Source organism: Mustelus asterias, unplaced genomic scaffold (genome assembly GCF_964213995.1).
Source record: "Mustelus asterias unplaced genomic scaffold, sMusAst1.hap1.1 HAP1_SCAFFOLD_655, whole genome shotgun sequence".
NCBI lineage: Eukaryota > Metazoa > Chordata > Chondrichthyes > Carcharhiniformes > Triakidae > Mustelus > Mustelus asterias.
The window spans coordinates 104,398-125,836 of NW_027590604.1; the positions used below are offsets into that span (position 1 = coordinate 104,398).

General features: G+C 52.6%; 1 protein-coding gene across 1 annotated transcript; it reads right to left on the reverse strand.

The window, feature by feature from the left end:
- Positions 1 to 4: 4 nt before the first annotated feature.
- gpatch4 (G patch domain containing 4) lies at positions 5 to 19,695 on the reverse strand. Its single transcript, XM_078205296.1, has 7 exons — positions 19,593 to 19,695; positions 19,308 to 19,381; positions 13,053 to 13,145; positions 11,629 to 11,739; positions 10,112 to 10,212; positions 1,854 to 1,904; positions 5 to 588 (listed from the first exon to the last, which is right to left on the reverse strand). Exons 1-7 carry the CDS (start codon positions 19,636 to 19,638, stop codon positions 141 to 143), a joined length of 924 nt encoding a protein of 307 aa, XP_078061422.1. The 5' UTR covers positions 19,639 to 19,695; the 3' UTR covers positions 5 to 140.
- Positions 19,696 to 21,439: the final 1,744 nt, after the last annotated feature.

The following is a 21,439-nucleotide window of genomic DNA, read 5'->3' on the forward strand; positions in this document are numbered from 1 at the left end:
GTGACAAAATTTAAATAAAATCCCGCTTTTATTAACAGCCTCTCAGTTGTCGTGTGCTCCGCCCTCCTCAGTCACTGTCCTGGGCAGGCGCGCGGAGTCAGAGTATGCTGATCCTGCAAGATGTGGGAAATGGACAGCGCTCAGCCCAGAGGGCAACGCTCGCCTTTACTCCTCTTCCGCTTGCGTCCGCAATCCTCGCTCTGCGCCGCCGTCTCCCGTTTCCTGCGTTTACGCTTCCCCTCCGACCCTCCGTGTCCCAGTTCGGGCGCCAAGTCCCGCCCGCTGGTAATTGGCACCCCAGATTCGGGCTCGGCGCCCGCGTATTGGCTCTCGCCGTCGCGTTGCCGCCCTCTTGCCGTCTCGCTCCCGTCGGCCTCCTGGCGAGGGGCGACCCGCTCCCTCTTTCTCTTCTTCTTCTTCTGCGTCACCCCGCCTTCCGTCACCTGGCCAGGCGGGCACTCCGCCTCTGCCGCCACCTGGGACACGGCGCCCGACTGGCAGACCGGCCTGTACCTGGCCAGGAACTGGCGCTCCTGCTCCTCGAGCCGGAGCAGCTTGGCACTCATTGTCACACCGTGGCGGGCACCTCTGGAGGAGGGAGGGACGGAGAGGGAGGAGAAAGGGTTACGGGATCAGGTCCAAACTTCCTTTCAATAAAAGTAATTAAACTAAAGCAAAGAAGCTATGGAATAAAATAAGGAGGGGACCTCCCCAAAACAAAAAAAGTGTAAAGGAAACTTACAACATTAAACCAAAATGTGGTTCATACAATCCCTACAGTGCAGGAGGAGACCATTTGGCCCATCGAGTCTGCACCGACCACAATCCCACCAAGGTCCTATTTTCGTAACCCCACATATTTACCCTGGCTAGTCCCTCTGACACTCCGGTCAATTCAACATAGCCAATCCCCTAACCTACACATCTTTGGACACCAAGGGACAATTTAGCACGGCCAATCCACCTAACCTTCACATCTTTGGACGCTAAGGGACAATTTAGCACATCCAATCCCCCTAACCCACACATCTTTCAGACTGTGGGAGGAAACCGGAGCACCCGGAGGAAATCCACGCAGACACGGGGAGAACGTGCAGACTCCACACAGACAGTGACCCGAGTCGGGAATCGAACCCGGGTCCCTGGTGCTGTGAGGCAGCAGTGCTAACCACTGAGCCACCCTCTTAGAACGTTTTTTAAGGCAAGGATAGATAGATTTTTGAACAGTAAAGGAATTAAGGGTTATGGTGGACGGGCGGGTAAGTGGAGCTGAGTCCACGAAAAGATCAGCCATGATCTTATTGAATGGCGGAGCAGGCTCGAGGGGCCAGATGGCCTACTCCTGCTCCTAGTTCTTATGTAGTTTGAAGTTTATTTATTAGTGTGACAAGTAGGCTTACATTAACACTGCAATGAAGTTACTGTGAAAATCCCCCTAGTCGCCACACTCCGGCTCCAGTTCGGGTTACACCGAGGGAGAATTTAGCACAGCCGATGCACCCTAACCAGCACGTCTTTCAGACTGTGGGAGGAAACTGGAGCACCCGGAGGAAACCCACACAGACACGGGGAGAACGTGCAGACTCCGCACAGACAGTGACCCGAGCCAGGACTCGAACCCGGGTCCCGGGTGCTGTGAGACAGCAGTGCTCACCCACTGTGTCACCGTGCCGCCCCACACACAGTATGGAACTGCTACGTGCGCTACCCTCCACCCCCAGGTCCCGGTGTTGTGGGGGGAGGGTGTCTCTGCAGAGGGACCTCCGCAGGGAGGGTTGGGTCCTAACAACGCCTCCCCCCCCCCCCTCCGGCAAGGAAACCAGGCAAGGCTCAGCGAAGAGGTGACTACTCACTTGTGGCCAGTGCGTCCCCCGCAAACCCGTAGCAACTCTTCATCCGTCAGTCTGTATTGAAAAACACACACATACTGTATAGTGTTGCAAAGTGGGGGAAGAGTAATTATAGATTGGTGTTTGTAAGATGCTTTGGGGGGGGGGGGGGCAGGGGGAGGGTGGGTGAACACTGCGCGGTCCCGTTGTGCCTTTTCTGTGCTTAGAGGGTACACAGAGAGCCCAGACTGAAACATTTATATCGGAAGGCCAAGCAGCAGGGTTACCAAGACAACAGCCTTTTGAATTTAGCCAACCAATTTGAATCAGGCACTTAGATACCAAGAACCTATTAGTCAGAGGTTTACAGCACGGAAACAGGCCCTTCGGCCAAACTTGTCCATGCCACCCATTTTCTTTTTAAAACCCCTAAGCTAATCCCAATTGCCCGCATTTGGCCCATATCCCGCTATACCCATCGTACCCATGTAACTGTCTAAATGCTTTGTAGAGGAGTACCTCACCTTATAATCTGTAAAAGCTGTGCGCGGAGTGGCGTGACCGGCTCTTCAACAGGTCAAAACCATCAGATTCAATTGAAATTTGATGGTTTTGACAACGTAGGACCAATCCTATTGTGGGAAATATTGATAGGTCATCACAGGTATAAGAGAAGGGAAATAATAAATTAAAGAAAAAAGTTTTTAATGTCTAAAGTCAACACATGGTGATTTTCTTGGCTTGTTCAAGCAAGTGGTGGTTCTCATTATGGGACTAGCGGCACGTACAAGTGGTGACGACCATGTCTAGGACCATTCTTAGCAGTGTAGAGGATCAGAAGGACCTTGGGGTCCGGGTCCATAGGACTCTTAAATCGGCCTCGCAGGTGGAGGATGCGGTCAAGGCGGCGTACGGCGTACTAGCCTTCATTAATCGAGGGATTGAGTTTAGGAGTCGGGAGATAATGCTGCAGCTTTATAGGACCCTGGTTAGACCCCACTTGGAGTACTGCGCGCAGTTCTGGTCACCTCATTACAGGAAAGATGTTGAAGCCATTGAAAGGGTGCAGAGGAGATTTACAAGGATGTTGCCTGGATTGGGGGGCATGCCTTATGAGGATAGGTTGAGGGAGCTTGGTCTCTTCTCCCTGGAGAGACGAAGGATGAGAGGTGACCTGATAGAGGTTTACAAGATGTTGAGAGGTCTGGATAGGGTAGACTCTCAGAGGCTATTTCCAAGGGCTGAAATGGTTGCTACGAGAGGACACAGGTTTAAGGTGCTGGGGGGTAGGTACAGAGGAGATGTCAGGGGTAAGTTTTTCACTCAGAGGGTGGTGGGTGAGTGGAATCGGCTGACGTCGGTGGTGGTGGAGGCAAACTCGTTGGGGACTTTTAAGAGACTTCTGGATGAGTACATGGGATTTAATGGGATTGAGGGCTATAGATAGGCCTAGAGGTAGGGATATGATCGGCGCAACTTGTGGGCCGAAGGGCCTGTTTGTGCTGTGGCTTTCTATGTTCTATGTTCTTAAAAGGGAGAGCAACTACCACCTGCCAGCTCTCAGATAGAGAGAATTGCTGCCTCGCATAGATGAATCTATGTCTCAGAGTAAGCACCATCGAGATAGCAAAGAAGAACGTTCCAGACAGAAGAATCAACCGAGAAAGCCCAGAATATTCCGGGAGAGACAAAACCTGGTTGTAATTTAGAGAGAGTGACTAAATTCTATTTTTGTGAATGAGTGAGACTTAGAAAAACTACAGCACAATACAGGCCCTTCAGCCCACAAAGTTGTGCTGGACATGTCCCTACCTTAGCGATTACTAGGCTTACCTATAACCCTCTATCTTACTAAGTTCCATGTACTTATCTAAAAGTCTCTTAAAAGACCCTATCGAATCCGCCTCCACCACCGTTGCCGGCAGCCGATTCCACGCACCCACCACCCTCTGCGTGAAAAACTTACCCCTGACATCTCCTCTGTACCTACTCCCCAGCACCTTAAACCTGTGTCCTCTTGTGGCAACCATTTCAGCCCTGGGAAAAAGCCTCTGACTATCCACTCGATCAATACCTCTCAACATCTTATACACCTCTATCAGGTCACCCCTCATCCTTCGTCTCTCCAAGGAGAAAAGGCCGAGCTCACTCAACCTATCCTCATAAGGCATGCCCCCCCAACCCAGGCAACATCCTTGTAAATCTCCTCTGCACCCTTTCTATGGCTTCCACATCCTTCCCGTAATGAGGCGACCAGAACTGAGCACAGTACTCAGTGGTCTGACCAGGGTCTTATATAGCTGCAACATTATCTCACGACTCCTAAACTCAATTCCTCGATTGATGAAGGCCAGTACACCATACGCCTTCTTAACCACAGCCTCAACCTGCACAGCTGCTTTGAGCGTCCTATGAACTCGGACCCCAAGATCCTTCTGATCTTCCACTCTGCCAAGAGTCCTACCATTAATATTATATTCCGCCATCCTATTTGACCTGCCAGAATGAACCACCTCTCACTTATCTGGGTTGAACTCCATCTGCCACTTCTCCGCCCAGTCTTGCATCCTATCAATGTCTCGCTGCAACTTCTGACATCCCTCCAGACTATCCACAACACCTCCAACCTTCGTGTCATCAGACTTGTACTTATTTGACCAGCATTCCATTAGAATCTTGTTATATTTGTGAATAGTTAGAAGGGATGTATTCGGTTTAATAGTTTAGTTAATTTGCTCGCTGTTGGTTAGATAATAAATTGTTAGGTGTTGATTTTAGAGAGAGGATTTATTTTGTATTTAACCACTAGAGGTTGCTGAAGAGCAGGTCACACCACTTAGAACATAGAACAGTACAGGACAGAACAGGCCCTTCGGCCCACAATGTTGTGCCGAGCTTTATCTGAAACCAAGATCAAGCTATCCCACTCCCTATCATCCTGGTGTGCTCCATGTGCCTATCCAATAACCGCTTAAATGTTCCTAAAGTGTCTGACTCCACTATCACTGCAGGCAGTCCATTCCACACCCCAACCACTCTCTGCGTAAAGAACCTACCTCTGATATCCTTCCTATATCTCCCACGATGAACCCTATAGTTATGCCCCCTTGTAATAGCTCCATCCACCCGAGGAAATAGTCTTTGAACGTTCACTCTATCTATCCCCTTCATCATTTTATAAACCTCTATTAAGTCTCCCCTCAACCTCCTCCGCTCCAGAGAGAACAGTCCAAGCTCCCTCAACCTTTCCTCATAAGACCTACCCTCCAAACCAGGCAGCATCCTGGTAAATCTCCTCTGCACTCTTTCCAGCGCTTCCACATCCTTCTTATAGTGAGGTGACCAGAACTGCACACAATATTCCAAATGTGGTCTCACCAAGGTCCTGTACAGTTGCAGCATAACCCCACGGCTCTTAAACTCCAACCCCATTAATAAAAGCTCACACACTATAGGCATTCTTCACGGCTCTATCCACTTGAGTGGCAACCTTTAGAGATCTGTGGATATGGACCCCAAGATCTCTCTGTTCCTCCACAGTCTTCAGAACCCTACCTTTGACCCTGTAATCCACATTTAAATTAGTCCTACCAAAATGAATCACCTCACATTTATCAGGGTTAAACTCCATCTGCCATTTTTCAGCCCAGCTTTGCATCCTATCTATGTCTCTTTGCAGTCTACAACAGCCCTCCACCTCATCCACTACTCCATCAATCTTGGTGTCATCAGCAAATTTACTGATCCACCCTTCAGCCCCCTCCTCCAAGTCATTGATAAAAATCACAAAGAGCAGAGGACCAAGCACCGATCCCTGCGGCACTCCACTAGCAACCTGCCTCCAATCCGAAAATTTTCCATCCACCACCACCCTCTGTCTTCGATCAGACAGCCAGTTACCTATCCAATCGGCCAACTTTCCCTCTATCCCACACCTCCTTACTTTCATCATAAGCCGACCATGGGGGACCTTATCAAACGCCTTACTAAAATCCATGTATATGACATCAACTGCCCCACCTTCATCAACACACTTAGTTACCTCCTCAAAAAATTCTATCAAATTTGTGAGGCACGACTTGCCCTTCACAAATCCGTGCTGACTATCCCAGATTAATCCGCATCTTTCTAAATGGTCATAAATCCCATCCCTAAGGACCTTTTCCATCAACTTACCAACCACCGAAGTCAGACTAACCTGCCTATAATTACCAGGGTCATTTCTATTCCCTTTCTTAAACAGAGGAACAACATTCGCCATTCTCCAGTCCTCTGGCACTATCCCCGTGGACAGTGAGGACCCAAAGATCAAAGCCAAAGGCTCTGCAAACTCATCACTTGCCTCCCAAAGAATCCTAGGATATATTTCATCAGGCCCAGGGGACTTATCGACCTTCAGTCTATTCAAAACTGTTAGTACATCCTCCCTCCGAACATCTATTTCCTCCAGCCTATTAGCCTGTAACCCCTTCTCTTCCTCAAAAACATGGCCCCTCTCCTTGGTGAACACTGAAGAAAAGTATTCATTCATCGCCTCTCCTATCTCTACTGACTCTATACACAAGTTCCCACTACTGTCCTTGACCGGCCCTAACCTCACCCTGGTCATTCTTTTATTCCTCACATAAGAGTAAAAAGCCTTGGGGTTTTCCTTGATCCGACCCGCCAAGGACTTCTCATGCCCCCTCCTAGCTCTCCCAAGCCCCTTTTTCAGCTCGTTCCTTGCTAACTTGTAACCCTCAATCGAGCCATCTGAACCTTGTTTCCTCATCCCTACATAAGCTTTCCTCTTCCTTTTTACAAGACATTCCACCTCTTTTGTGAACCATGGTTCCCTCACTCGGCCATTTCCTCCCTGCCTGACAGGGACATACCTATCAAGGACAACCCAGTATTTGTTCCTTGAAAAAGCTCCACTTTTCATTTGTGCCTTTCCTTTACAGTTTCTGTTCCCATCTTATGCCCCCTAATTCTTGCCTAATCGCATCATAATTACCCCTCCCCCAATTATAAACCTTGCCCTGCCGTACTTCACACAGACTTTTTACAGATCATAGGGTGAGGTACTCCTCTTTGGGGGTTTGGGTATTGGTTCTCAGAGGGGGGGGGGGGGGTGGGGGGAATCAACCTTTATAACAATTGAAACGTTGAACCTGGGAGCGGGAGTAGGCCATTCGGCCCTTTGAGCCTGTTGCGCCATTCAGCACGATCACAACTGATCCTCAATCTCACAGCCACATCCCCGCTTTCTCCCCAGGCCCCGAGAGGCATGAAAATCTATTTAAAAAATACCTCATTCTTAAATACGCTCAGCGACGGGGCCTCCACAGCTTTGTGCGGGACAGAAATCCACAGGTTCCCCACCCGCTGGGTGAAGACATTACTCCTCATGCTCCCAAATGGTCTACCCCGTGTCCTGAAACCCGTGACCCCCTTGTTCCAGAACAAGGTCTGGGTAAAGTAGACGTGGGGGCGGATGCTTCCCCTTGTGGGACATCCTAGGACGAGGGGGTCTTCGGATAAGGGGCAGCAAATTTAAAACAGAGTTGGAGGAGAAACTACTTCTCCCAAAGGGTTGTGAATCTGTGGAACTCGCTGCCCCCCAAAGTGCGGTGGATGCTGGGACAGTGAGTACATTAAAGGAGGGAGTTAGACAGATTTTTAATTGGGAATGGGGCTGAAGGGTTACGGGGAGAAGGCAGGAAAATGGGGATGAGGAACTTATCAGCCATGATCGGACTCAATGGGCCGAATGGCCTAATTCTGCTCCTATATCTTATGAACTTATGAACCCCCCTTACCAGGGAAAAACACCCTCCCTGCATCCAGTCTGTCCAGCCCCGTCAGAATGTTATACAGTTCCATGAGATTCCCTCTCACCTGTCCTGGTCCCCCCATTCCGACACTATAGTTAAGAAAGCCCCACCAACGCCTCTACTTTCTCAGAAGACTAAGGAAATTTGGCATGTCCGCTACAACTCTCACCAACTTTTACAGATGCACCATAGAAAGCATTCTTTCTGGTTGTATCACAGCTTGGTATGGGCTCCTGCTCTGCCCAAGACCGCAAGGAACTACAAAGGGTCGTGAATGTAGCCCAATCCATCACGCAAACCAGCCTCCCATCCATTGACTCTGTCTACACTTCCCGCTGCCTCGGGGAAAAGCAGCCAGCATAATCAAGGACCCCCGACGCATCCCGGACATTCTCTCTTCCACCTTGTTCTGTTGGGAAAAAGATACAAAAGTCTGAGATCACGTACCAACCGACTCAAGAACAGCTTCTTCCCTGCTGCTGTCAGACTTTTGAATGGACCTACCTCGCATTAAGTTGATCTTTCTCTGCACCCTAGCTATGACTGGAACACTACATTCTGCACCCTCTCCTTTCCTTCTCTATGAACGGTATGCTTTGTCTGTATAGCTCGCAAGAAACAATACTTTTCACTGTATCCCAATACATGTGACAATAATAAATCAAACCAGATCATTCTTCTCCATTCCAGTGAAGACAGGCCCAATCGACCCAATCTCTCCTCCCAAGACAATCCTGCCATCCCAGCAGTCAGTCTGGTGAACCTTCACTGCGCTCCCTCGGTGGTAAGTATTTCCTTTCTTAGATAAGGAGACCAGAACTGCGCACAGTACTCCAGGTGTGGTCTCACCAAGGCCCTGTACAGTTGCAGTAAGACATCCTTGCTCCTGTACTCAAGTCCTCTTGCAGTGAAAACCAACATACCACACACTTTTCTAGCTGTTTGCTTTCAGTGACTGGTGTACGAGGACACCCAGGTCCCTACTTCTGAGCTTCGGAGTCACTCCCATGGGGGGAGTGTGGGGGGGGGGGGAGGAGGGGGGAGGGAGGGAGAAATGTGGGACCCGCTCCCACGGGGGGAGTGGGGGGAGAATGTGGGACCCGCTCCCACGGGGGGAGTGGGGGGAGAATGTGGGACCCGCTCCCACGGGGGGAGTGGGGGGAGAATGTGGGACCCGCTCCCACGGGGGAGTGGGGGGAGAATGTGGGACCCGCTCCCACGGGGGGAGTGGGGATTGGGGGGGGGGGGGGGGGGGGGGGAGAATTGTGGGACCCGCTCCCACAGGGGGAGTGGGGGGAGAAATGTGGGACCCGCTCCCACGAGGGGGAATGGGGGGAGAATGTGGGACCCGCTCCCACGGGGGGAGTGGGGGGAGAATGTGGGACCCGCTCCCACGGGGGGAGTGGGGGGAGAATGTGGGACCCGCTCCCACGGGGGGAGAATGTGGGACCCGCTCCCACGGGGGGGAGTGGGGGGAGAATGTGGGACCCGCTCCCACGGGGGGAGTGGGGGGAGAATGTGGGACCCGCTCCCACGAGGGGGAATGGGGGGAGAATGTGGGACCCGCTCCCACGGGGGGAGTGGGGGGGGAGAATGTGGGACACGAGCCCACGAGGGGGAATGGGGGAAGATGTGGGACTCGCTCCCACGGGGGGAGTGGGGGGAGAATGTGGGACCCGCTCCCACGGGGGGGAATGGGGGAGAATGTGGGACCCGCTCCCACGGGGGGAGTGGGGGGGGAGAATGTGGGACACGAGCCCACGAGGGGGAATGGGGGAAGATGTGGGACTCGCTCCCACGGGGGGAGTGGGGGGAGAATGTGGGACCCGCTCCCATGGGGGGAGTGGGGGGAGAATGTGGGACCCGCTCCCACGGGGGGAGTGGGGGGAGAATGTGGGACCCGCTCCCACGGGGGGAGTGGGGGGAGAATGTGGGACCCGCTCCCACGGGGGGAGTGGGGGGAGAATGTGGGACCCGCTCCCACGGGGGGAGTGGGGGGAGAATGTGGGACCCGCTCCCACGGGGGGAGTGGGGGGAGAATGTGGGACCCGCTCCCACGGGGGGAGTGGGGGGAGAATGTGGGACCCGCTCCCACGGGGGGAGTGGGGGGAGAATGTGGGACCCGCTCCCACGGGGGGAGTGGGGGGGGGGGGGGGGGGGGGGAGTGGGGGGAGAATGTGGGACCCGCTCCCACGGGGGGGGGGGGGGGGGGGGGGGGGGGGAGTGGGGGGAGAATGTGGGACCCGCTCCCATAGGGGGGGGGGGGTGGGGGGGGGGGGGGGGGGAGTGGGGAGAGAATGTGGGACCCGCTCCCATAGGGGGGGGGGGGGGGGGGGGGAGTGGGGAGAGAATGTGGGACCCGCTCCCATGGGGGGAGTGGGGGGGGGAGAATTGTGGGACTCGCTCCCACGGGGGGGAATGGGGGAATGGGGGGGGGGGGGGTGTTGAAGTTCTGAAAGTTCACACCGTGTGGCTGAGGAGAGGTCGAGCTTATCATCAGCCTCACTGTCGTCAGAGCTGTCCGGAGTTGCCTCCACTGCCTCACTCCCTGGCATCAGCGTGGCTGCCTGCAAGAAAAGCAACAAGTTTAGAATCATGAAGGAAAGGGGGAGCAATTTAGAACAAAGTACAGCACAGGAACAGGCCCTTCGGCCCTCCAAGCCTGCGCCGACCGTGATGTCCTATCTAGACCAACCGCTTATATCCCTCTGTTCATGTGTCTACACAGATGTGTCTTAACTGTCGCTAACGTAACTGCCTCAACCACCTCACTTTTTAAAAAAAAGTTTATTTATTAGTCACAAGTCAGCTTACGTTAACACTGCAATGAAGTTACTGTGAAAATCCCCTAGTCGCCACACTCCGGCAGAATTTAGCACGGCCAATCCACCTAACCAGCACGTCTTTCGGACTGTGGGAAGAAACTGGAGCACTTGGCAGTGCATTCCAGGCCCCCACCACCCTCTGTGTAAAAAAACTTCCCCCGCACACCTCCACTGAACCTTCCCCCCTTACCTTGAACTTGTGCCCCCCTTGTAATTGTCATTTCCACCCTGGGAAAAAGCTTCCAACTGTTCGCCCTATCTAAAGTTTAGTTATAAGTGTCATTTATTAGTAAGCCTTACATTAACATTGCAATGAAGTTACTGTGAAAATCCCCTAGTCGCCACATTCCAGCGCCTGTTCAGGTTACACTGAGGGAGAGTTTAGCACGGCCAATGCACCCTAACCAGCACGTCTTTGGACACTAAGCGGCAATTTAGCATGGCCAATGCACCTAACATGCCTGGCTCGGGTCACTGTCTGTGTGGAGTCTGCATGTTCTCCCACCCGTGTCTGTGTGAGTTTCCTCCGGGTGCTCCGGTTTCCTCCCACAGTCCGAAAGACGTGCAGGTTAGGTGGATTGGCCGTGCTAAAATTTTCCCTCAGTGTCCAAAGATGTGCAGGGCAACACGGTGGCACAGTGGGTTAGCACTGCTGCCTCACAGCACCAGGGACCAGGGTTCGATTCCCGGCTCAGGTCACTGTCTGTGTGGAATCTGCATGTTCTCCCCGTATCTGCGTGGGTTTTCTCCGGGTGCTCCGGTTTCCTCCCACAGTCCGAAAGACGTGGTTAGGGTGCATTGGCCGTGCTAAATTCTCCCTCAGTGTAACCCGAACAGGCACCAAAGTGTGGCGACTGGGGATTTTCACAATAACTTCATTGCAGTGTTAATGTAATGTACTTGTGACACTAATAAATAAATTTTACTTTACTAAGGTTAGATGGATTGGCCGTGCTAAATTGCCCCTTGGTGTCCAAAGATGTGCGGGTTAGGGGGATTGATGGGTTAAATATGTGGGGCTACGGGGATAGGGCCTGGGTGGAATTGTTGTTGCAGACGCGATGGGCCGAATGGCCTCCTCCTGCACTGTAGGGATTGTATGATTTGACAAGATGAAGGGGACCAGTTCCCTCCCGTGCGTCCCAGGAGTGAAGGTACCTGAACGAACCGCCCATACAGCAGCTCCTTGCAGAGTTGGGCTTTCCGTGGCTTCTTGTTTGAAACGGACAGTCCTCCGTCTTTGCTGACCTCCTTCACCTCCGCACCATCCTGCCAAGACAGTCAAGAGTCTCAGAGACAATCCTCGCTGGAGAAAAGCAGATTTAATCGAGGGGGGATTCATGAGGGGGGGAGGGGGGGGGGGAAAGAGAGAGAGAGAGGAGAGAGAGAGAGAGAGAGAGAGAGCGGGGGGGGGGGGGGGGGGGGGAGGAAAACGTGCAGAGAAATGGGGGAAAAGAGTGGGGGGAGTTATTGGATAGATCTTTCAAAGAACAAAGATCTTATAGGGTTGTACGAGCTGGAGGAGGTTACAGAGATAGGGAGGGGGTGTAGGGGCTGGAGGAGGTTACAGAGATAGGGAGGGGGTGTAGGGCTGGAGGAGGTTACAGAGATAGGGAGGGGGTGTAGGGACTGGAGGGGGTTACAGAGATAGGGAGGGTGTGTAGAGGCTGGAGGAGGTTACAGAGATAGGGAGGGGGTGTCGGGGCTGGAGGAGGTTACAGAGATAGGGAGGGGGTGGGGGAGGTTACAGAGACAGGGAGGGGTTGTCGGAGGGTCCAGAGATAAGGAGGGGGTGTAGGGGGTGGAGGAGGTTACAGAGAAAGGGAGGGGGTGTAGGGGCTGGAGGGGGTAACAGAGATAAGGAGGGGGTGGAGGAGGTTACAGAGAAAGTGAGGGGATGTAGGAGCTGGAGCAGGTTTCAGAGATAGGGAGGGGGTGTAGGGGCTGGAGGAGGTTACAGAGATAGGGAGGGGGTATAGGGGCTGGAGGAGGTTACAGAGATAGGGAGGGGGTGTAGGGACTGGAGGGGGTTACAGAGATAGGGAGGGGGTATAGGGGCTGGAGGAGGTTACAGAGATAGGGAGGGGGTGTAGGGACTGGAGGGGGTTACAGAGATAGGGAGGGTGTGTAGGGGCTGGAGGAGGTTACAGAGATAGGGAGGGGAGCGGGGGGAATGTAGGGCTGGAGGAGGTTACAGAGATAGGGAGGGGGTGTAGGGGGTTACAGAGATAGGGAGGGGGTGTAGGGTCTGGAGGAGGTTACAGAGATAGGGAGGGAGTGTAGGGGGTTACAGAGATAGGGAGGGGGTGTAGGGTCTGGAGGAGGTTACGGAGATGGGGAGGGGGTGTAGGGGCTGGAGGAGGTTACGGAGATAGGGAGGGGGTGTAGGGGCTGGAGGAGGTTACGGAGGTAGGGAGGAGGTGTAGGGGCTGGAGGAGGTTACGGAGGTAGGGAGGGGGTGTAGGGGCTGGAGGAGGTTACGGAGGTAGGGAGGAGGTGTAGGGGCTGGAGGGGGGAGATGAGGAGTGAGATGTTACGGGATTCATGCACAGTGATTGAACGATCTAATTATACATCAGCACCTCTTTGGTTTCCACGGTGATGTTCGTCGCAGCCTTATTGAAAACGTGATCCCACCAGTGAAAGGTAAACTGTTCCCCAGCGTGGTGACCAACCTGGTAAAACACAACACACGGCCTCTCACTGACAACTAATCACACACACAGCCACCAGTCAGTGTACAGATATCTCCCTGAGAGAGAGAGAGAGGGGGGACTGAGAGACACCAGTCAGTGTACAGATATCTCCCTGAGAGAGGGAGAGGGGACTGAGAGACACCAGTCAGTGTACAGATATCTCCCTGAGAGAGGGAGAGGGGACTGAGAGACACCAGTCAGTGTACAGATATCTCCCCGAGAGAGAGAGAGGGGACTGAGAGACACCAGTCAGTGTACAGATATCTCCCTGAGAGAGAGAGAGCGGGGACTGAGAGACACCAGTCAGTGTACAGATATCTCCCTGAGAGAGAGAGAGAGAGAGAGGGGACTGAGAGACACCAGTCAGTGTACAGATATCTCCCTGAGAGAGAGAGGGGATTGAGAGACACCAGTCAGTGTACAGATATCTCCCTGAGAGAGAGAGGGGATTGAGAGACACCAGTCAGTGTACAGATATCTCCCTGAGAGAGAGAGGGGACTGAGAGACACCAGTCAGTGTACAGATATCTCCCTGAGAGAGAGAGGGGATTGAGAGACACCAGTCAGTGTACAGATATCTCCCTGAGAGAGAGAGGGGATTGAGAGACACCAGTCAGTGTACAGATATCTCCCTGAGAGAGAGAGAGAAGGGACTGAGAGACACCAGTCAGTGTACAGATATCTCCCTGAGAGAGAGAGAGAGAGGGGACTGAGAGACACCAGTCAGTGTACAGATATCTCCCTGAGAGAGAGAGAGAGAGAGAGAGGACTGAGAGACACCAGTCAGTGTACAGATATCTCCCCGAGAGAGAGGGGACTGAGAGCCACCAGTCAGCGTACAGATATCTCCCTGAGAGAGAAAGAGGGGTCTGAGAGACACCAGTCAGTGTACAGATATCTCCCTGAGAGAGAGAGAGAGAGGGGATGAGATACACCAGTCAGTGTACAGATATCTCCCAGAGAGAGAGAAAGAGGGGACTGAGAGACACCAGTCAGTGTACAGATATCTCCCTGAGGGAGAGAGGGGACTGAGAGACACCAGTCAGTGTACAGATATCTCCCTGAGGGAGAGAGGGGACTGAGAGACACCAGTCAGTGTACAGATATCTCCCTGAGGGAGAGAGGGGACTGAGAGACACCAGTCTGTGTACAGATATCTCCCTGAGGGAGAGAGAGAGAGAGGGGACTGAGAGACACCAGTCAGTGTACAGATATCACCCTGAGAGAGAGAGAGGGGACTGAGAGACACCAGTCAGTGTACAGATATCACCCTGAGAGAGAGGGGACTGAGGGACACCAGTCAGTGTACAGATATCTTCCTGAGAGAGAGAGGGGGACTGAGAGACACCAGTCAGTGGACAGATATCTCCCTGAGGGAGAGAGGGGACTGAGAGACACCAGTCAGGGTACAGATATCTCCCTGAGAGAGAGAGAGAGAGAGAGAGGGGACTGAGAGACACCAGTCAGTGTACAGATATCTCCCTGAGAGTGAGGACTGAGAGACACCAGTCAGTGTACAGATATCTTCCTGAGAGAGAGAGGGGACTGAGAGACACCAGTCAGGGTACAGATATCTCCCCGAGGGAGAGAGAGAGAGGGGACTGAGAGACACCAGTCAGTGTACAGATATCTCCCTGAGGGAGAGAGGGGACTGAGAGACACCAGTCTGTGTACAGATATCTCCCTGAGGGAGAGAGAGAGAGAGAGGGGACTGAGAGACACCAGTCAGTGTACAGATATCTCCCTGAGAGAGAGAGAGAGGGGGGACTGAGAGACACCAGTCAGTGTACAGATATCTCCCTGAGGGAGAGGGGATTGAGAGACACCAGTCAGTGTACAGATATCTCCCTGAGGGAGAGAGAGAGAGGACTGAGAGACACCAGTCAGTGTACAGATATCTCCCCGAGAGAGAGGGGACTGAGAGCCACCAGTCAGTGTACAGATATCTCCCAGAGAGAGAGAAAGAGGGGACTGAGAGACACCAGTCAGTGTACAGATATCTCCGAGAGAGAGAAAGAGGGGACTGAGAGACACCAGTCAGTGTACAGATATCTCCCTGAGGGAGAGAGGGGACTGAGAGACACCAGTCAGTGTACAGATATCTCCCTGAGGGAGAGAGGGGACTGAGAGACACCAGTCTGTGTACAGATATCTCCCTGAGGGAGAGAGAGAGGGGACTGAGAGACACCAGTCAGTGTACAGATATCTCCCTGAGAGAGAGAGAGAGAGAGAGAGGGGGGACTGAGAGACACCAGTCAGTGTACAGATATCTCCCTGAGGGAGAGGGTATTGAGAGACACCAGTCAGTGTACAGATATCACCCTGAGAGAGAGGGGACTGAGGGACACCAGTCAGTGTACAGATATCACCCTGAGAGAGAGAGAGGGGACTGAGAGACACCAGTCAGTGTACAGATATCACCCTGAGAGAGAGGGGACTGAGGGACACCAGTCAGTGTACAGATATCTTCCTGAGAGAGAGAGGGGGACTGAGAGACACCAGTCAGTGTACAGATATCTCCCTGAGGGAGAGAGGGGACTGAGAGACACCAGTCAGGGTACAGATATCTCCCTGAGAGAGAGAGAGAGAGAGAGAGAGAGAGAGGGGACTGAGAGACACCAGTCAGTGTACAGATATCTCCCTGAGAGTGAGGACTGAGAGACACCAGTCAGTGTACAGATATCTTCCTGAGAGAGAGAGGGGACTGAGAGACACCAGTCAGGGTACAGATATCTCCCTGAGGGAGAGAGAGAGAGGGGACTGAGAGACACCAGTCAGTGTACAGATATCTCCCTGAGGGAGAGAGGGGACTGAGAGACACCAGTCTGTGTACAGATATCTCCCTGAGGGAGAGAGAGAGAGAGGGGACTGAGAGACACCAGTCAGTGTACAGATATCTCCCTGAGGGAGAGGGGATTGAGAGACACCAGTCAGTGTACAGATATCTCCCTGAGGGAGAGAGAGAGGACTGAGAGACACCAGTCAGTGTACAGATATCTCCCCGAGAGAGAGGGGACTGAGAGCCACCAGTCAGCGTACAGATATCTCCCTGAGAGAGAAAGAGGGGTCTGAGAGACACCAGTCAGTGTACAGATATCTCCCTGAGAGAGAGAGAGGGGACTGAGAGACACCAGTCAGTGTACAGATATCTCCCAGAGAGAGAGAAAGAGGGGACTGAGAGACACCAGTCAGTGTACAGATATCTCCGAGAGAGAGAAAGAGGGGACTGAGAGACACCAGTCAGTGTACAGATATCTCCCTGAGGGAGAGAGGGGACTGAGAGACACCAGTCAGTGTACAGATATCTCCCTGAGGGAGAGAGGGGACTGAGAGACACCAGTCTGTGTACAGATATCTCCCTGAGGGAGAGAGAGAGAGAGGGGACTGAGAGACACCAGTCAGTGTACAGATATCTCCCTGAGGGAGAGAGAGAGGACTGAGAGACACCAGTCAGTGTACAGATATCTCCCTGAGAGAGAGAGAGGGGACTGAGAGACACCAGTCAGTGTACAGATATCTCCCAGAGAGAGAGAAAGAGGGGACTGAGAGACACCAGTCAGTGTACAGATATCTCCGAGAGAGAGAAAGAGGGGACTGAGAGACACCAGTCAGTGTACAGATATCTCCCTGAGGGAGAGAGGGGACTGAGAGACACCAGTCAGTGTACAGATATCTCCCTGAGGGAGAGAGGGGACTGAGAGACACCAGTCTGTGTACAGATATCTCCCTGAGGGAGAGAGAGCGGGGACTGAGAGACACCAGTCAGTGTACAGATATCTCCCTGAGAGAGAGAGAGAGAGAGAGGGGACTGAGACACCAGTTAGTGTACAGATATCTCCCTGAGAGAGAGAGAGGGGACTGAGAGACACCAGTCAGTGTACAGATATCTCCCTGAGAGAGAGAGGGGATTGAGAGACACCAGTCAGTGTACAGATATCTCCCTGAGAGAGAGAGGGGATTGAGAGACACCAGTCAGTGTACAGATATCTCCCTGAGAGAGAGAGGGGACTGAGAGACACCAGTCAGTGTACAGATATCTCCCTGAGAGAGAGAGGGGATTGAGAGACACCAGTCAGTGTACAGATATCTCCCTGAGAGAGAGAGGGGATTGAGAGACACCAGTCAGTGTACAGATATCTCCCTGAGAGAGAGAGAGAAGGGACTGAGAGACACCAGTCAGTGTACAGATATCTCCCTGAGAGAGAGAGAGGGGACTGAGAGACACCAGTCAGTGTACAGATAACTCCCTGAGGGAGAGAGAGGACTGAGAGACACCAGTCAGTGTACAGATATCTCCCTGAGGGAGAGAGGGGACTGAGAGACACCAGTCTGTGTACAGATATCTCCCTGAGGGAGAGAGAGAGAGAGGGGACTGAGAGACACCAGTCAGTGTACAGATATCTCCCTGAGGGAGAGAGAGAGGACTGAGAGACACCAGTCAGTGTACAGATATCACCCGGAGAGAGAGGGGACTGAGGGACACCAGTCAGTGTACAGATATCACCCTGAGAGAGAGGGGACTGAGGGACACCAGTCAGTGTACAGATATCACCCTGAGAGAGAGAGAGAGGGGACTGAGAGACACCAGTCAGTGTACAGATATCACCCTGAGAGAGAGGGGACTGAGGGACACCAGTCAGTGTACAGATATCTTCCTGAGAGAGAGAGGGGGACTGAGAGACACCAGTCAGTGTACAGATATCTCCCTGAGGGAGAGAGGGGACTGAGAGACACCAGTCAGGGTACAGATATCTCCCTGAGAGAGAGAGAGAGAGAGAGAGGGGACTGAGAGACACCAGTCAGTGTACAGATATCTCCCTGAGAGTGAGGACTGAGAGACACCAGTCAGTGTACAGATATCTTCCTGAGAGAGAGAGGGGACTGAGAGACACCAGTCAGGGTACAGATATCTCCCCGAGGGAGAGAGAGAGAGAGGGGACTGAGAGACACCAGTCAGGGTACAGATATCTCCCCGAGGGAGAGAGAGAGGGGACTGAGAGACACCAGTCAGGGTACAGATATCTCCCCGAGGGAGAGAGAGAGAGGGGACTGAGAGACACCAGTCAGGGTACAGATATCTCCCCGAGGGAGAGAGAGAGGGGACTGAGGGACACCAGTCAGGGTACAGATATCTCCCCGAGGGAGAGAGAGAGAGGGGACTGAGAGACACCAGTCAGGGTACAGATATCTCCCCGAGGGAGAGAGAGAGGGGACTGAGAGACACCAGTCAGGGTACAGATATCTCCCCGAGGGAGAGAGAGAGAGGGGACTGAGACACACCAGTCAGGGTACAGATATCTCCCCGAGGGAGAGAGAGAGAGGGGGGACTGAGAGACACCAGTCAGGGTACAGATATCTCCCCGAGGGAGAGAGAGAGGGGACTGAGAGACACCAGTCAGTGTACAGATATCTCCCTGAGAGAGAGGGACTGAGAGACACCAGTCAGTGTACAGATATCACCCTGAGAGAGAGGGGACTGAGAGACACCAGTCAGGGTACAGATATCTCCCTGAGAGAGAGAGAGAGAGAGAGAGAGAGAGGGGACTGAGAGACACCAGTCAGGGTACAGATATCTCCCCGAGGGAGAGAGAGAGAGGGGACTGAGGGACACCAGTCAGTGTACAGATATCTCCCGGAGAGAGAGAGAGGGGGGGACTGAGAGACACCAGTCAGGGTACAGATATCTCCCCGAGGGAGAGAGGGGGGGACTGAGAGACACCAGTCAGGGTACAGATATCTCCCCGAGGGAGAGAGGGGGGACTGAGAGACACCAGTCAGGGTACAGATATCTCCCCGAGAGAGAGGGGACTGAGAGACACCAGTCAGTGTACAGATATCTCCCTGAGAGAGAGAGAGGACTGAGAGACACCAGTCAGTGTACAGATATCTCCCCGAGGGAGAGAGAGGGGACTGAGAGACACCAGTCAGTGTACAGATATCTCCCTGAGAGAGAGAGAGAGGACTGAGAGACACCAGTCAGTGTACAGATATCTCCCCGAGGGAGAGAGAGGGGACTGAGAGACACCAGTCAGTGTACAGATATCTCCCTGAGAGAGAGAGAGAGGGGACTGAGAGACACCAGTCAGGGTACAGATATCTCCCCGAGGGAGAGCATTGGGATGAATTGTAAAGATATCTTACCCCTGTTTTGTCACATTTGACCTTCACCTTCAGGGCTTCAGACATCCCATCCTCATGCCTTCCCAATCCTTTCCCTGGAAAGAAACCATGTTATTCACACACTATCTCTCACTATTCATACATATCTCTTTACTTTATATGATATAAAATCTCTCTCTGTTGCTATATAATTATAATATGATATTTCTCTATGATATGAAATCTCACTCTGTGATATAACTATAATATATGATGTGTATCTGTCTGTCTCCATGTGTTTGATGGGGATATAACTCTATCTCTTACCCCAGCTCCAGCCCTGCTCCCTCAGATGTCTCTCTGCAAACTCCATCTTGCTTCTGCTGCTCTGAGCATGCGCGGCCGCCACCTTTGTAAAGCCCGTCCTCTCTCTCTCTCTCTCTGCTTTTGAAGCTGCTGCACCTCGAACATCGCCATCTTTGTAATGGTCAGATCCGCCGGCTGGGCAAGGAGCATGCGCGCAGCCAGCACCTTCCGTTTTCGGAGATGTTCAGGTGCGACGATGAGCATGCGCGGGAAAGGAAGGGGGAGGGAAGATGTAGGTTGAGCATGCGCAGTGGATATCTGTAGCCGCTTTTTGCATTGTGGGCATGCGCGGGGGCCAGCTTTGTGGAGGGGGCAGCTGCACTTTGAGGGTGCGATATTACGCAACGATGAGCAAGCGCGGGCGCCATTTTTGTAGAGGAGGCATATGTAGTGGATTTCTGTAGAGGGTTATTTTACACTATGGCGGCCGCCATATTTGTGCAAGGGGCATCTGTACGTTGAGCACGCCGAGTAGAGTTCCGTGGCAGCGTTTTTTCCATTATGGGCATGCGCAGCCGCCATCTTCGTAAAGGGGGATTATCCATAATGAGCATGCGCAGTCTCAGCCATCTCCCCTCAAAGTGTGTGCGGCGGCCATCTTTGTACAGGTAGGTCGCCCTCATTCAGTTAAGGGAGTGCGAGGGACGGCCACCTTCCATCATTAGGATAAAGGCGTGGAGCGTGGGCGGAGTGGGGCGGCCTCAGGTGGCGGGCTGCCATGTTGGTAAAGGAGAGCCACCCATAAAAGGGGGAGGGGAGCTGGATCCAGAGGGCATCAGAAATAGAATCCAATTGTCCTGAGCAATAAACACATAAAGATGTGAATGGACAACAGTGTTCCCTTAACAGCATCTTTCTACAGCCCCCTACAATCAAATAAAGTTCAAACTGACTGGAAAAGCTCGATAATTAATGTTAAATACTGCAGATGCTGGAAATTTGCAATAGAAAGTTCTGGAAAGTCCCAGTAATGTCTGTGGAGAGAGATCAGAGAATCCCGATAGAAGGAGGCCATTCGGCCCATCGAGCCTTACCGACCACAATCCCACCCAGCCCCTACACCCATAACCCCACACATTTACGCTGCTAGTCCCCCTGACCCAAATGGACAATTTAGCACGGCCAATCCCCCTAACCTACACATCTTTGGACACTAAGGGACAATTTAGCATGGCCAATCCCCCTAACCTACACATCTTTGGACACTAAGGGGCAATTTAGCATGGCCAATCCCCCTAACCTACACATCTTTGGACACTAAGGGACAATTTAGCATGGCCAATCCCCCTAACCTACACATCTTTGGACACTAAGGGACAATTTAGCATGGCCAATCCCCCTAACCTGCACATCTTTGGACACTAAGGGACAATTTAGCATGGCCAATCCCCCTAACCTACACATCTTTGGACACTAAGGGACAATTTAGCACGGCCAATCCCCCTAACCTACACATCTTTGGACACTAAGGGACAATTTAGCACGGCCAATCCACCTAACCCACACATCTTTGGACACTAAGGGACAATTTAGCACGGCCAATCCCCCTAACCTACACATCTTTGGACACTAAGGGGCAATTTAGCATGGCCAATCCACCTAACCTACACATCTTTGGACACTAAGGGACAATTTAGCATGGCCAATCCCCCTAACCTACACATCTTTGGACACTAAGGGACAATTTAGCATGGCCAATCCCCCTAACCTACACATCTTTGGACACTAAGGGACAATTTAGCACGGCCAATCCCCCTAACCTACACATCTTTGGACACTAAGGGACAATTTAATCATGGTTGATTTCA